The 16388-nt window shown below is 37.8% G+C and overlaps 2 protein-coding genes across 5 annotated transcripts; one reads left to right on the top strand and one right to left on the bottom strand.

The window, feature by feature from the left end:
* Positions 1-23: 23 nt before the first annotated feature.
* dmac2l (distal membrane arm assembly component 2 like) lies at positions 24-6118 on the top strand. 4 transcript variants are annotated; one of them, XM_065296339.2, is made up of 5 exons: positions 24-141; positions 569-682; positions 2814-3022; positions 4714-4885; positions 5708-6118. In XM_065296339.2, the coding sequence occupies exons 2-5, from the start codon at positions 579-581 to the stop codon at positions 5820-5822; spliced, it is 600 nt and encodes a 199-aa protein (XP_065152411.1). In that variant the 5' UTR covers positions 24-141; positions 569-578; the 3' UTR covers positions 5823-6118. The 4 variants fall into 4 exon arrangements, with proteins under 4 accessions (XP_065152411.1, XP_065152409.1, XP_065152408.1 ...); XM_065296337.1 differs by having other exon boundaries at positions 48-183; XM_065296336.1 differs by having other exon boundaries at positions 68-223.
* A 1416-nt stretch (positions 6119-7534) lies between these two features.
* On the bottom strand, positions 7535-16291 carry cdkl1 (cyclin dependent kinase like 1 (CDC2 related kinase)). Its single transcript, XM_065297514.2, has 10 exons — positions 15944-16291; positions 15050-15219; positions 11715-11836; positions 11205-11277; positions 10731-10821; positions 10444-10644; positions 10056-10138; positions 9434-9490; positions 8332-8487; positions 7535-8244 (listed from the first exon to the last, which is right to left on the bottom strand). The coding sequence occupies exons 1-10, from the start codon at positions 16116-16118 to the stop codon at positions 8143-8145; spliced, it is 1230 nt and encodes a 409-aa protein (XP_065153586.1). The 5' UTR covers positions 16119-16291; the 3' UTR covers positions 7535-8142.
* Positions 16292-16388: the final 97 nt, after the last annotated feature.

The raw sequence follows: 16388 nt of genomic DNA, 5'->3' as shown, positions 1-16388 counted from the left end.
TCAATAACCAATGAGAACGCCGGACGCACACTCAATGACCAATGAGAGCTCAGGAAGCGGCTGACGCAGCGGGTAAAAGTTCAGCGAGCACGCACTATCGAAGCAGGATGTAAATAGAAGCGTCGAGCAGTGGAGAGAGCGGTACCGATCCAAATCACTCCTCTACGCACCGTCATCACAACAGTTGTGTATTACTAGATAAATGAATGAATTGTCTCAAAACGTATGAACAGTATTTTATATTCTGGGAGATTTAGAGGTTTTATATTTGTAGTCTTTCAGATTCAATGACGTGACCGTCAGTTGTTCTCACTACATTTCCAGCAATGCATGACGCATGTCATATAAATGTTTACTGTTGGATCCTTCAACAAAAATCTTAAATGCGCCGTCATGTGTCGCTTTTGGAATAAATGGTGTGTTAATTAAATACATTAAATCTATAAAAGTTTATATCAGAAATCGTGAGTGGACAAACGGACGCCCTCGATGTTAAAAGGTAGAGATCAAGTTAAGTCAAGAAGTGAGTCTTCATGCATTGTCTCTCTCTTTTCTGTCTCTCTCTCAGATCCACAGACATGAGATTGTTTACCTGGTCAGCGCGCAAGATTTTGTCCACTCATTGGCAGCTGACAGGGGGCAGGAGAGAGTTCTGGGGATGGCTCAATGCTGTTTTCAACAAGTAAAATACAGCAGTTATATAGAAACAATATCACAAGTCATAATTTTATTTTATTTATCCCATAACATTTTAAACAACTTTCCAGATCTCAATAAAGACCCATTTCAGAATTATATTCATAGGTTTTTCTTATCAAGACTATGCACTTTACTATTATATGCAGTATTCATTAATGTAATGTTTGTTTTTGTATGTAGAATAAAATAGAATGTAGAATAGAATAGAATATACTTTATTGTCCCCTCAGGGAAATTTGTCATGGACTCCAAAGTGCATAGTGCAAAGAAGCAGCTGCCATTGTTAACAGTAAATACACAAATAAATAAGTAAATAAAATAAATAAATAAAAAAAAATACAATATACAAATAACAACTGTACAGAACACCTAGTTATTGCACTACAATATGTATAGTGTATGTGACCCAAAGTATAATTAATTAAATAATAATTTATGAAATAATTCGTCAAATAAGACGTCAAATAAATCTTTGGTGTCTCCAGAGTAAATTTGTGAAGTTTTAGCTCAAAATACCCCACAGATAATTAATTATAGCATGTTAAAATTGCCACTTTCTTAGGTGTTAGCAAAAATGAGACGTTTATGGGTAGTGATGGGAGAAACGAAGCTTTTTGAAGCTTCAAATCAATTGAACCAATTGCTTCAAAAATTGATTCAGTTTTTCAAAGCTTTCGAAACGCCAAACACGCTGGCGACACCTGCTGGTCAAAATAGTGTAAAAGCAGTTCGGTCTAAACATTTTACACTTTTTTACAACTCCCCCTACTGGTGAATCATTGGATTTTCGAAACAGTTATGACGAAATGAAGCCTCGTTTGCTAAAATCATGTGACTTGGCCAGTTTGAAACACGCCCCGAACCAATGATTCAAAATAAAAGATTCGTAAAAGTTTCGAAGCCTCATGTAGCTGTGCTTCGAAAGCGACCATCACTATTTATGGGTGTGTCTATTTAATTGCAAATGAGCTGATCTCTGCACTAAGTGGCAGTGCCGTGATTGGATAGTGCAGATAAAGGGGCTAATCACACCAAAAGCGTTTATGGCAGTTGCAGGCGCCTTTTTTGAATGATATTCTATGGGCAGGGAGCGTTTGCGCACTGTTTATGCGCGCCAAGTGCTTTGCGGGTTTTGCCGCCGGCCGCAGCACGCGCTTTTGAGGGAGCGCTGAGAGCAGAGAAGCGCCCAACGTCCTTCGCGTCTTTCCATTGTCCAATCGAATGAGGGGAGAGGCGGGCCTTACGTTCTGGTGAGGGAAGTTTACAGTTGCTTTGAAGAACCGGACTCCACTAGCTCACTCTTTCCTGCTTGTTTTTGCACCTCTCACCCTCAAACAAGGTCAGAGCAAGCGCCCTCTTTTTAAAGTTTCTGCTAATATGACGGTTAACGGCAAAAGAGCGCTCACGCTTCAATATTTGATTGACAAGACAACTGACTCGGTGGTTGCCTAGCAATATAAAAAGCCGCGTCGCACTGCTTAGGCGGTATTATCCCCTTCTGACATCACAAGGGGAGCCAAATTTCAGACCTATTTTTTCACAAGCTTGCAGAGAATGGTTTACAAAGCCTAAATTACCGGGTTGATCTTTTTCACATTTTCTAGGTTGATAGAAGCACTGGGAACCCAATTATAGCACTTAAACATGGAAAAGTCAGATTTTCATGATATGTCCCCTTTAAGTAAAAAAATGTTCCATGAAGATACTTTGTAAATAACCTACCGCAAATATATCAAAACTTTATTTTTGTGAGTGGATGCAGTTGAAGGACTTTATTTTGACAACTTAAAAAGGGATTTTCTTAATATTTTGATTTTTTTGCACCCTCAGATTATAGATTTTCAAATAGTTGTATCTCAGCCAAATTGTCCTGTCCTAACAAACCCTACATAAATAGTATAAATATATAGTATAAATATCTCAAAAAAATGTACCCTTATGACTGGTTTGTGGTCCAGGGTCACATATGTGTGTTTTAAGTGACATTTAAGGATTCTGATCACTAAAACAAGTGAAGCTTTAAGATGGGTACTTAACAAATAATGTAGATAATAACTTTCTTTTAGATATTTGGCGGGTGCTAATATATTACGATTGTTGTTTTGTTCTTATAGAGTTGATTATGAGCGGATTAAAGCAGTCGGCCCTGATCGAGCGGCAGCAGAGTGGCTTTTGAGATGTGGGGCAAAAGTTCGTTTCCGTGGTTTCGACCGATGGCAGCATGACTACAACGGACTCCCTACTGGGCCTCTCGGCCGGTACCAAATAGAAGCTATTGATGGCACTGAGTCCTGCATCATGTACCGTGGTTTCGATCACCTGGGTGAGTATCGGCTGCTCACTAATCAATTGAATGCACAAACCCACCTTTATATAGCAGAATTATCCTTTAACCTTTAACGTTGTGACACTGCGCATGCAATTTTAATGACATCATTAGTGAATGGAGGTCAAACACCTGCTCCAAACAAGATCTCTTACTCCATTTGCTCTTGCAAAACAGTCATACATTATTTATTACATTAGACCCCACAAGACATCTAGTGAGAGCGAAAGTTTGTGAGCGCTGAGACTGGTGTGTGAGACGATGAGACGTCGTGTGTGTGTCACAGGTGAGAATGAGAGGTTCAGCTGTGGGAAAAAGTGACGTAAAGCAAAAGGGTATTTTACACACAGCGCTCTCTCTTTTCCCACATACACATCCTGTCGTTTCACACATCCAGTCTTGCTTCTGTGCACTACATTTTACATTTCTACACTTCCTGTACTTTGACAAAAGCCTTAACATTTACTCGCTTTCTTTACCTAGCATTCGGCTAAGCAAATGAATATCGTATAACATATGAAAAGCTCAGATGCAAAAGCCGCTAAACGCCACCTCTGTCAAAAATGACATAATAATGATATTAACCGAATGCTCTCGGCACATATTATATGATCATCAAATATGTTCGCTTAATCCAGGCCATTTGGACATACCATTTTGTTGGCAGAATCCATGAAATTAATTTTCTGCCAACAAAGTGGTAAGTCCGGACTCCGAATGGCCTTTTAGTGCACTTTTTAACCGGTTAAAAAAGGTTTAAGGAATATATTAGAATTTTTTGTGACTGAAGACTTTTTTTGGATATATTTAGAGGGTTTTGCAGCAAAATACAAACTTTGTTAAAGGGGCCATGTCACAAGATTTTAAATAAATCTTTGGTGTCCCCAGAGGACGTATGTGAAGTTCAAGCTCAAAATACCATATAGATAATTTATTATAGCATGTTAAAATTGTCACTTTGTAGGTGTGAGCAAAAATGTGTCGTTTTTTGGGGTGTCCTTTTAAATGCAAATGAGCTGATCTCTGCACTAAATGGCAGTGTTGTGGTTGGATAGTGCAGATTAAGGGTTCAGTTCAGTTCAACTTTATTTCATTTCCCAAAGGCAATTTTGTTGCAGCATACAAGTATATCACACACTCAGGGGTGGTGGTATCCTCTTCTGACATCACAAGGGGAGCCACATTTCAATTACCTATTTTTTTTCTTTCAAATGTTTGCAGAGAATGGTTTACCACAACTAATTACCCATTTTCTAGTTTGATACAAGCAGTTAAAATACCATTGAAATGACAGAAGTGACGTTTGTGGGAAATAAGGCATTTTTCAATTACTGATTTCGCATTGCATTGTGAGCTAAAGGCGGGTTGCATGATTTTTGAAAAACACTTTGAAAAGGGAGTCAGGCGGAGTACCAAAACACACTTGTAGCCAATCAGAAGTACTGGGCATGTATACTAACAGACATCGTTGCCTGGATTGCGTATGTGTGGGGCGAGTCTACCAAAAGAAGGTCCAGATGCAATCAGGGTAGGGGTGTGTTGGTTTTTAATTTATTTCAAATATCAACACTGGCTTTCAGAGATCATGCACCCCGCCTTTAAGAGATTCTTCAAAAAGTTACATAATGCACCTTTAATGCGTTTAAAGATAAATTGTTTGTAATTGTTGTCCTTTGTTTGTGTTTTAGAGGGGCTACAGCATGTGAAGGAAATCAAGTTGATTAAGTGTATTTATATTGAAGACGCATGTCTGGAGCGTTTGACTCAAATAAAGACACTGCAAGAGAGTGTGATGAACATGTCTATAGTTTCCTGCGGCAACGTGACAGATAAAGGACTCATCGCTCTTTATCAACTCGGGTATGTAACTGCACGTGTCCCTACAAACCTGTCCACGCAAAAAGGAAAACACATTATTTATTTACTCGCATCTTTCCAAACCCATCTTAATTTTTTACCTGAAAGCAAACACAGTAATACCGAAGAAAGTCCTTGTCACAAGAGTTTTGTGGATCATAATTGTGAATGTCCCTGAAAGAAAAAAAATAGTCAAATATTGGCAAATAAATGGACCTTAGGCAATACCTAGCACGTTAAAAGACTTCCAATATCCGACCAAAGACAGGCCAATTAAACATGATTGGCAGTGAAAATTTAATAGACGCATGTTTTTGGCCAAAAAATGAATATAAATGATAAAATGAAACCAAACACCTTCTTGTCACTGTTGACTTTGCTTACGTACATGAATTATCACACATCTCACAAGTTATCTTGGCAAAAATTGCATGTAACCAAATTTAAGATTATTTTGGTATATAGTTAACCTAGACAAAGAAATGATATCTATTGCTTAATGGTACATCCGTCTATCTTAAGTGTAAGCATCGTAAACTACAGCATTTATGTTGTCTGTTATCAGCAGAAAATGATTTATAGCATAATAGGTTTACCAAGGCTAGTTAATCATTAACCAAAGTAAACCACTCGCTTAGGACACACAATTAACTTAAATAACAATAACAGTTTGTGGAAATCATGCTGCCTCTGTAACAGCCCTAAGCATTTTAGGAGAAAATCTGGTTTAGTGAATTTACAGGGTCGGTTATTTAGCCATGTGGTTAAAGTTAGCAAAACAACTGGCATTACCATTGATTGTGTGTTCGTACTTGTGTGTGTTAGGAACCTGGAGCGGCTGTTTCTTAGTGATCTGCCTGGCGTAACAGATAAAGATCGGACTGTGGACAGACTCCAGACCGCACTTCCCAGACTCACCATAGAACTGGATCTCGATTAGCCAATAATAGCTTCAATCAAAGTGCGCCCAGTAAATCACAGCCACATCTCAGAAACCGCAAGGACCAGGTCATGCCAAATAAGCTCATTGGCTGATGTCCATGGCTGCTTTGGCAACAGTATCTAAGCAACTGAGCATCCCAGGGACGGATGAGGATAGCTGCTCAGCTGTGGAGCCGAATCAACAAACGCCAACTTCTCACTTAATTGACTTTGATCAAATACAGTAGATTTGTTTCAGACATCTAGGGCTGTTAAAAATATTATATTGCAATTATCAATAAAACCCCAACTGAAGTTTTGGTTTTGTTTATGTAACTTTTGAAGCAAATCACCCATATCCCACTAAAGGGATAGTTCACCAAAAAAATAAAAAATAAAGTCATCATTTACTCACTCTCACAAAACTGTATTAATTTCTTTGTTCTGATGAACACACAGGGAGATATTTTGAGGAATGTTTGTAACCAAACCTATCAGAGACCCTCAGTAAATGATAACAGAATTTTCATTTTTGGGTGAACTATATTTAATATCTTGTGTAGAAATTACAGACCCAAACATAAGTGTATGTTGCAGAAAGATCTTTAATGATTTAGTTTCAAAACGAAACAAAAACAGTATTTCCCATTCATTCATTTCTACATCTGAACACAAATACACATTTGTGAATCATGTCTCAAGAATTTGGCATTTGGTGCAAGTCAGTGGCTCAATTATTAGCACCAGTCATATAATAAAAAGTTAAGTTCACAAGGGTAATAAATTTTAGCCAAAACACAGCGCTTTTCAATGTTTGTTCAGAACATATTTTGGCTAACCTGATTATGTTTCGTGCTGTCAGTACCAATGAAGTATTGAACACATATCTGACCCTGGACCACAAAACCAGTCATAAGTCGCATGGGTATATTTGTAGCAATAGCCAACAATACATTGTATGGGTCAAAATTGTCAATTTTTTAATGTCAAAAATCGTAAGAATATTAAGTAAAGATTATGTTGCATGAAGATATTTATAATGTATAATTATCATTAGTAATATGTGTTGCTAAGGACTTTATTTGGACAACTTTAAAGGGACACTCATATGCTCTTTTTCCAGCTCCCCTAGAGTTAAACATTTGATTTTTACCTTTTTGGAATCCATGTAGCTGATCTCTGGGTCTGGCGGTACCACTTTTAGCATAGCTTAGCACAATCCATTGAATCTGATTAGACCATTAGCATTGCGCTAAAAAAATAACCGAAGAGTTTCGATATTTTTCCAATTTAAAACTTAACCCTTCTGTAGTTACATCGTGTACTAACACTGACAGAAAATTAAAAGTTGCGATTTTGCAGATATGGCTAGGAACTATACTCTCAAACTGGCGTAATAATCAGTGACTTGTTGTAGACTGAAAATAGTCCCCTGCCATTGAAAGTAACCAAGGGGAGTATTTTTGGGCAGTGTGTAATATAACTACGCCTGCTGCAGCCAGCCATGTTACATCAGCAAAGTCACTGATTATTACGCCAGAATGAGAGTATAGTTCCTAGCCATATCTGCCTAAAAAAATCGCAACTTTTAATTTTCCGTCAATCTTAGTACACGATGTAACTACAGAAGAGTTAAGTTTTAAATAGGAAAAATATTGATACTCTTTGGTTATTTTTTAGCGCAATGCTAATGGTCTAATCAGATTCAATGGATTGTGCTAAGCTATGCTAAAAGTGCTAGCGCCAGACCCGGAGATCAGCTGAATGGATTCCAAACCGGTAAGAATCAAATGTTTAACTCTAGGGGAGCTGGAAAATTGAAAAAAGTGGAAAATGTCCCTTTAAAGCACCCTCAGATTCCAAAGATGTTCCTATCCTATCTAACCAAAAATGAAATATAAAGCTTAATTAGTTTTTATAAATGGTTTTGTGGTCCAGTGTCATATTTTATGTTGTGCACAATTAAAGACAAAAATTTTAAAGATTCTGTCTGTGCATGACTGTGTCCTCTATAACTGCCTATATACACACTTTAAACATACATGGAGGTTACATAAAGGTTTAAAAAGTTCCTACAGTGCAAACGTTTCTACAGCACTGATCTCAGTTTCTAATCAAACTATGGGGCACAGAACAACATTCATTGATATTAATATCAAAGTTATTGCTGTCGTCGTTCATTATACTTTTCAGAAATCCTCCTGCGAGTCTTTGCTTTGGCAGTGTGACGTTATTTTCTAAAGGCAGAGCAGAGCCCTTTGTCTATCTCACAAACACACATACACGCACCAGCCAAGAGCTGGACAGTTTGCTTATAGTTCTTATAGAGTTGGCGTCCATCATATGTTGGGCAGATGATAGTTGAATTTGCGCAGGTTGTTGTAGTACTTTTTGTGCTCCACAGCAGGGAAGACAGTACTGCTGGCCAACTGGGGCAAATACTACACAAAGCAAGAAGAGATATTTAAAAGATTGTAATTAAGTTGGATAACTAAATAGTTGGTTTATTTCACATTGTGAAAACAGACCCCAGGTGGAAGGTGTTTGCGTGGCTGGCGCGGGCGTCTCTTGCGGTCTAGTTCACGCGTCACACTCTCGCTTTCCTCTCGCAGACTGTCAAAGTACGGCTGCTCCAGTAACTGCTCGCAGGTCAACCTCTCAGCTGGGTCCATTCGCAGACAGCCCTAAAAAATACACAGGCAGCCGGTTTTGCTACTGAGCCTGCGGCGTTCTTCTATATCACGACACGAGTACCCAAACTCAGTCTTGTATGGCCAGTGAACTCCTGCAGAGTTTAGCTCCAACTTGCCTTAGCACACCTACCTGGTAGTATGCTCAGTAAGACGTTATAGGTCTTAAGGACATTCTGATGATTCATTTACCCCCATGTCATCCAAAATGTTTATGTCTTTCTTTGTTCAGTTGAAAAGAAATACACTTTTTTGACGAAAACATTCCAGATTTTTCTCCATATAGTGGACTCTAGTCAACAGTTTCTTTTCAACTGAACAAAGAAAGACACAAACATCTTGGATGACATGGGGGTGAGTAAATTATCTGGATTTTTTTTTAGGGAAAACACAGTTTTTCAATATTTTACTATGTTCTTACCTCAACTTAGATGAATTAATACATCCCTATCTTTTTTCAATGCGTGCACATTCAATCTTTGTACAGCGCTTCTTGAATGTGTTAGCATTTAGCCTAGCCCCATTCATTCCTAAGCCTCCAAACAAAAGTATTATTTTGTGCCACCATACTTATTCGTGTAACTACTCATGTGACAGTCTTTCAAAAAGGGAAAACATGGAAGTTTTTGCTGGCTTCTAAATTCATCCCTGTTTGGATCCTAAGGAATGAATGGGGCTAGGCTAAATGCTAACACATTCACGAGGCACTGTACAAAGATTAAAAGTGCATGCATTGAAAAAAGATAGGTATGTATTCATATGTTGAAGTTGAGGTAAGAACATAGTAAAATATTGAAAAACAGGTGGTGTTTTCCTTTAAATAAAAGTGGAGTATTCCTTTAATTAGTTGCTTCAGGTGTGTTTGATTAGGGACACTGGCCCTCCTGGACCGAATTTGTGTACCAATGTTCTATTTGATCTATGTCTATGTTCTACTGACCTTCATAAGGTTCAGGGCCTGGTAAGAGATGTTTGGATATTTTTCCTCAAGTGGCTCCTATGACATAAACACACAGGATTTTAAAGCTGATGTGCGATTGATAGCAATATGTGACCCAGTCTGTGAAAATCCAGCTAAAGTTATTTTATTTGTGATTTACAGTCTTCTACATAAAATCATCCTACATAACATTATGTGAACATATCACCTTGATATCTTTAACACTTTCCCCGCCATTGACAAGTTAACTCATCATTTAAGAGAAAACGCTTCCCTGCCAATGATAAGTTTTTCGGCAATCCATGTTTTCGCTATTATCCACAAGGGGGCGCTCTTACTCAACTTATAAAACCCAGAATTATTGGCGTTGGCTGGTAACTTTTTTTTTTAAACGCGGGCGGGGAAAGTAATATATTGACTGCTCAATATGGTCAAAGATTAAAATTAATGTTAAACCAATAACTAAAATCAAACTTTGCTGCTTTAAATCTCATATATACATTGAGACTTTAGCATGGATTTCACAGACAGGGTCATAAATAGATAAAACTGCATGTGTGAATAACATATGTGGTTTGTTTACTGGAAAATCAATCAAACAAGTTTCAACAAAACAACTCACCATCTCCTGTGGTTCAGGGACACAAACTCCACTGAAGAACTGGTTAGTGCTAAACACCTGCTGATGTCGGGGGGTCAACTCACCTGTAAATACAAAACCAATGCACATATACATGTTACAAGCACACATTAACAAAAAAATATATATATTTATTACATTTAGGGGCAGTTTCCCAGAAAGCGTTTAGATTAATCCAGTATTAGGCCTTAGTTATATTAGGTAGTTTTTACAAACATACCTTACAAAAAACAATACTGGTGTGCATCTTGAGACAAAAACAAATGACACTAAAATATGTTTGTGCAAGATTAAGGCAGTTTAAACATGCATTTTAGTCTGGGAAACCAACCCATATACATTTACACAACACGTAATTATCTGCCCAAACCTAAGGTTTTCCTGATCTGATAGAGCTGGTCTACGTCGGATTGACCCGGCCATAAAGGGGCGCCAGATAGCAGTTCAGCAAACACGCAACCCACTGCCCAGACATCCACCGGTGGGCCGTACTGCGTGTCTCCGACTAGCAGTTCCGGAGCTCTGTACCATCGTGTCGCTACATAATCCGTGTAGTAATCACATGGACCCGCTGCAATATAAGAGCAATATTTTAAATGAATACAAGATGTTGGTGACATGGGTTATGTCGTGTTTGTGGACTGTGTGTGTACGCACTGAGGATCCTGGCAAAGCCAAAGTCGCAGAGTTTGATGACCTGATGTTTGGTGATGAGTATATTCTCAGGCTTCACATCTCTGTGTATACACTAAACACAGAATAACATCAGAATTTATATCTATGAGCCATGTTGTCTTTCAAGCTTTTAAAGGGGTAGTTCAATGAAAATAAAAATGTTGTCAACATTTACTCATCTTCAAGTTGTATAATTTTTTTTTAATCATTTTCAAGATATTTTGAAGAATGCTTGTAACCAACATATCTGGGGCACCATTGACTTCCATAGTAAGAAAAAATATTCCTTTGGAAGCGGTGCCCCAGATCGGTTTAGTTATTTTTTTTAATTCAGCAGAACTGAGTTTACAGATTTGGGACAACTTGAAGGTGAGTAAATGATGACAGAATTTTCATTTTTTGGTGAACGTTTCCCTTTTAAGAAACGTTACTGTTTTAAATGGCTTGAACTCTTACGTTTTGTTTGTGGCAAAAGTTCACAGCTTGAAGTGTTTGCCAGATGATACTTTTCACCATGTGCTCTGGAACGCTGAGTGAACACACACATAAAAGAATTACAATGCAGTTACAGGAACACAAACCCCATTATGTCCTTTTAACAATCTAGTCACTCCTTTCTCTTCTGTCTACCTCCACCACACACACAAAACCCCACACTAACCCTTTAGATGCTGGTGTGCATGAGCTATGCTTATGTGTGTGCATGTGTTCATTTGTGACAGCTTTGTTAATTCTGGACTCATAAATCAATGCGTCCACAAAGAGAAAGGAGCGAGAAACCGAAAGAGTTAAATGTGCCCAGTCCTGCTTTTAACAGCGTCTCACTCAAGTGCACCAGAGAGGGCAAACGTATCCTGCTGTAAACATTCCTATAAAGGCATAACTGGCCGTCATAGCAACAAAGACACAATATGTCCGTTAGTGTGACAAACAAGAGAGCCATTTTATAGTCGTTTGTGTTCTCACCCTCGTGGATATCTGTCCAGCTCATTGAGAACAGTGTGGTCGCAGTATTCAAACACCAGGTGCAATTTTCTCTTTCTTCTGAACACCTCAATCAGATTCACCAGGTTTGGATGCTTCAATTGCTAGACACACAATGTGAAGAAAAACAGATGTTTTATTGCAAAATTATATGATCAACATAACAAATTGAGTCATGAGTTTACATGAAAATTGTGTTGCACTGTTTGTATATTTGTAAATGATAATAATAATAATGTTTTATTTATATAGCATCTTTCCAGAGCTCATTCCAATGAACAAGGAAGAGATAATACAAGTAAACAATGATGGACAGGGAAGTAGGCCTATATGGAAAAATAGAGTGACATAACATTCAGAGAGATCTAGTAATAATGCCTATAAATCAATATCGATATGGTTTCCTTCTATTTAGTTTACATTTATTCTTATTTTTAACAGCATTTGTGTGGAAACCAAAGTAAGATTGACCTCATTGATTATGCCCCACCCATGACTCTGCCTTATGATAGTTCAACCTTCTGTCAAAGACACATGTTTTGATGTGGTCCAAAGCACATGTATTCCCACTACCTTGCATACGGGGAGGGGAACAGAAGCTTTTTTAGCATTTAAAGAGACACACACAAAACAGCCTGTTTTTCATTGCAGCCACAAATGGCGCTGTTCAACATCGTATAATGAAAGATTTGTGGTGTATTTTGAGCGGGAACTTTACGATTTTTATATTGCTGAAAACACCTACGTTAGCGGCCCTTTAAATTTTTAATACACTGCCAGAAAAAATTGATCCAAAACTTTAAGCTGTCTTTAAAAAGGTCCTAATATGTTCCATTTACATACAGATGTGTATACATTTGGTACCAATATGAACCTTTGGGGTACTAATGTATGCCATCTTTGGTACCAGTATGCACATATGAGGTACTAATATGAAATATTAGTCACAACACAACGGTGTACTTTTTGAAAGGGTAATGCCCGAGTGAAGGCTGGGGACCATTTCTGACCATATTTGTGTAAACCTTTACACACACACACACACACACACAAACACACACAAACACACACACACACACACACACACACACACACACAAACACACACAAACACACACACACACACACACACACACACACACACACACACACACACACACACACACACACACACACACACACACACGCACACACACACACACACACAACACATTCTGGTATCCATAGACGTAATACATTTTATTCTGTACAAACTGTATATTCTATTCCCCTTACCTACCCCATTCCCTAACCCCAACCATCACAGAAACCCTTCTAATACTTCACATTTTCAATAAACATCATTCTGTTTGATTTATAAGCTTGTTTCCTCATGGGGACCTCAAAATGTCCCCACAAGTCACAAAAACACTGGCATTCCTATCTTTGTGGGGACAATTGGTCCCCAGAACGTGATAATTACCAGGTACACACACACACACACACACACACACACACACACACAAACACACAAACACACACACACATTTTTATAAAAGATCTGAGAATGTTTAGAAGAGCTTACAGTGTTTTTCAATGGAAGCAGGGTAATGTGACTTTGCTAACATAGTCAATGTCGAAAAAGTACTTACTGTAATTAATTAGTCACCTATAAATATCACACAATCCTTAATGTATCTTCTGTGTTTTATGGCATGTTAAAAAACATTTGGACCTCACTGTAGTTTTTTAATGTATTATATATGTCTACATTTGAATTTACAGTTAAACGTTCTCATGCCTTGTTCAGACCACCAGCAACCAGCAGTAGCAAAGCTTCACGATCTCATTAATTTCACTGTAAACTTGGCGACTTCCTCTGACACGAGCGACAGTGACCGTTGCTGACCGGATGGGACGTGTCCAGTGACGCAACAAAGTTTAACTTTATGCAAATGATGAGCGACTTTCGGGAGAGACTACCAATGAGAGCGCAGTAGTGGAGTTCACGTCATTCGTCTCTCGTCAGTTATTGGACGGTACTCATTTTTTAGATTTAGAAACACCTCCTAACGACCTAATTGAAAAAGATAAGCAATATACAGCGACAAAGTCACTTGTAATATGTATGGGGCATTATAAAGACAAGCAGCTGCATGTCTTATCAGATCATAAAAAAGTATTGTAAAAACACACACAGTGACAAACACCCCCCACGTCTCCAACAGATCACCATCCTTTCCAGAATAAACCCTAAAACCCTCAGCATTACAAAAATAAAAAAGAACTCAAGGGAGGTGAAGGAAACAGCAATATTCATCTATCCATCCATCCGTTCATGCATAGCAGAGTGAAACTAATTGGTAAGCCAATGTTGGCTGATACGTCAGATCTTCAAAGGGCCACCGCTTTGCTCTCAGCTCACAGGAATAAGTTTGCAAATTATATGAGAGCTACACATCCATTCCTGAATCAACATCTTTTGTCATTTCTTGTAAAAAAAATGAAGCCCTAACCTAAACCTACTGTAACACAAAACTTAAATTATGTAAGTCATAAGTTAATAATAATGGTTAAGCAAGGAATAACTAACAACGGTCTGTTGAATTATTCCAAAATAAGGTGGTAATGCGGCAAACGTGAAGTGGATTGTGCATTATTTTCAAATAAGTCAATTTTGCCACTTATACAATGGTTACCACATACATTGCTCTGATGGTTATTTTAAAGGGGACATATCATGAAAATCTAACTTTTTTCATGTTTAATTGCTATAGTTGGGTCCCCAGTGCTTCTTTAAACCTAGAAAATGTGAAAAAGATCAACCCAGTAACTTGGTTTTGGTACGAACATGTGAAAAAATAGGTAATTGAAATTTGGATCCCCTTGTGATGTCAGAAAGGGGTTAATACCACCACTTATTCTGCACTATCCAACCACTGCACTATCATTTAGTGCAGAGTTCAGCTCATTTGCATTTGAAACGACACATTTTTGCTCACACCTAAAAAGTGGCAATTTTAACATGTTATAATAAAGTATCTATATGGTATTTTGAGCTTTTTTGTCAGATTGTACAGTTCCATAAAGAACCTTTAACATCCAAAGAAATTTGCTGTTTGTAGTGGAAAACGGTTCATCAGACTGCAAAAATGATTCTTTGAAGCACCTTTACCCAAAACGATCAAGGAACCAAAATGGTTCTGCTATGGAATTTCTGTAAAGAACCCTTTTTAGTACCTTTACTTTTAGGATTGAATTTAAATTATGACAATAGTAATAAAGATAAAACACCTAAAAGATAAAAACTATTATTTTCAACACTCAGGCTGTGTTTACCTTCAGCATACGGGTTTCTCTGTGTGCTATTTTCTTAATGATGGGGTCGTCCTCAGACTCCACAAACTTCTTGATGGCAACAATTTGACCCGTGTCTTTATTTCTGCACTTGAACACTACGCCGTATGAACCCTCACCGATCTTGCTGATCTTCTCATACTTCTCCATCTCTGTAACAGGAGAGCACAATTATAATGCTTTAATACTTGCTTACCTTAATGTGATGCCATGTTGCAAGTAAGAAACATCGGCAAGGGAGACACCAAACTTATTTTCTCAGACTATTATTAAATTTTGTATATTATCAGGTCATTATTGCTTCCTGAATCTACTGAATTTTTTTGTAGTAGGTGTGAAATAAAATCTTTATTTGAATCACTGAAGTCTTACGGGAATAGTGCTGTTATAATAACATTAATGTAGTTGTTGCAGAAAGAATCAGTTCTCAACTCCACTGCTTTTGTGTGAAGTATGAAAAATAACTTAATGCATAAGTAAATGCAGAAATAAATGTGTATAAATACAGAAATAAATAAAACACATTTAGAAATACGAAAATTAATATAGGAATGAATCAACTATGTGGTAATACAGAAATAGTAGAAATACAACAGATTTTACGGAAATGTAGTATTAAATTCAAGCAAATAGTTAAACTATTACCTTTTTCATGATCAAAATATTTTTGCATTTATTTATAATTAGACCCTATATTGTCCTCCATACATGAGTGAACTAAAGCATTAAGTGTAAAGCAGTTTAACAACCATAACACAATTTAAGCCCCATCTGCAAATGTTTAACCTCAGTGCCAACTTAGCAGAATTAAACAAAAAGGAGGAAACGATAAAAAAAATAACAACCACGCGCATAACCGTTACACACATAGCTTACCTGGAAATATCGTATCTTGACTGTAATTAGAAAATAAAACCCACAAGCCACAAATCACAAATTCCTGTGGATAAAAGGAAACAAAAACAAAACGAAGCTGTCGGACTGGTTGTGTTGAGTGAAACGGACGGACGGATGTGATAGTCGGCCCGTGAGAATGTGTTTGAGTTCGCATGGAGAAGAAAACACGCTATTTACAAGCGGCAGGTCGCCATAGGAACCGAGTCCAGACTCCGCCTCAACTCACGAGCCTCATTCTGCACAGCAACAAGCTGAAAGCTTGAAACAATCCGCGCAAACTGACCTGAGTTCAGTCACAAAATAGCAGTGAGAATGTAAATCCTGAGATTTGTGACATAAATCGTCGACTGTAGAGAATGAGTGTCGACTTTTTGCGGTGCGGCGCAGACCGATCATCATATGACGTCGAAGTATCGCGAGACGT

This window comes from Paramisgurnus dabryanus, chromosome 20, assembly GCF_030506205.2.
Source record: "Paramisgurnus dabryanus chromosome 20, PD_genome_1.1, whole genome shotgun sequence".
Lineage (NCBI taxonomy): Eukaryota > Metazoa > Chordata > Actinopteri > Cypriniformes > Cobitidae > Paramisgurnus > Paramisgurnus dabryanus.
The sequence above is the reverse complement of the archived record's forward strand: the minus strand, read 5'-3'. Positions and strand labels throughout refer to the sequence as shown.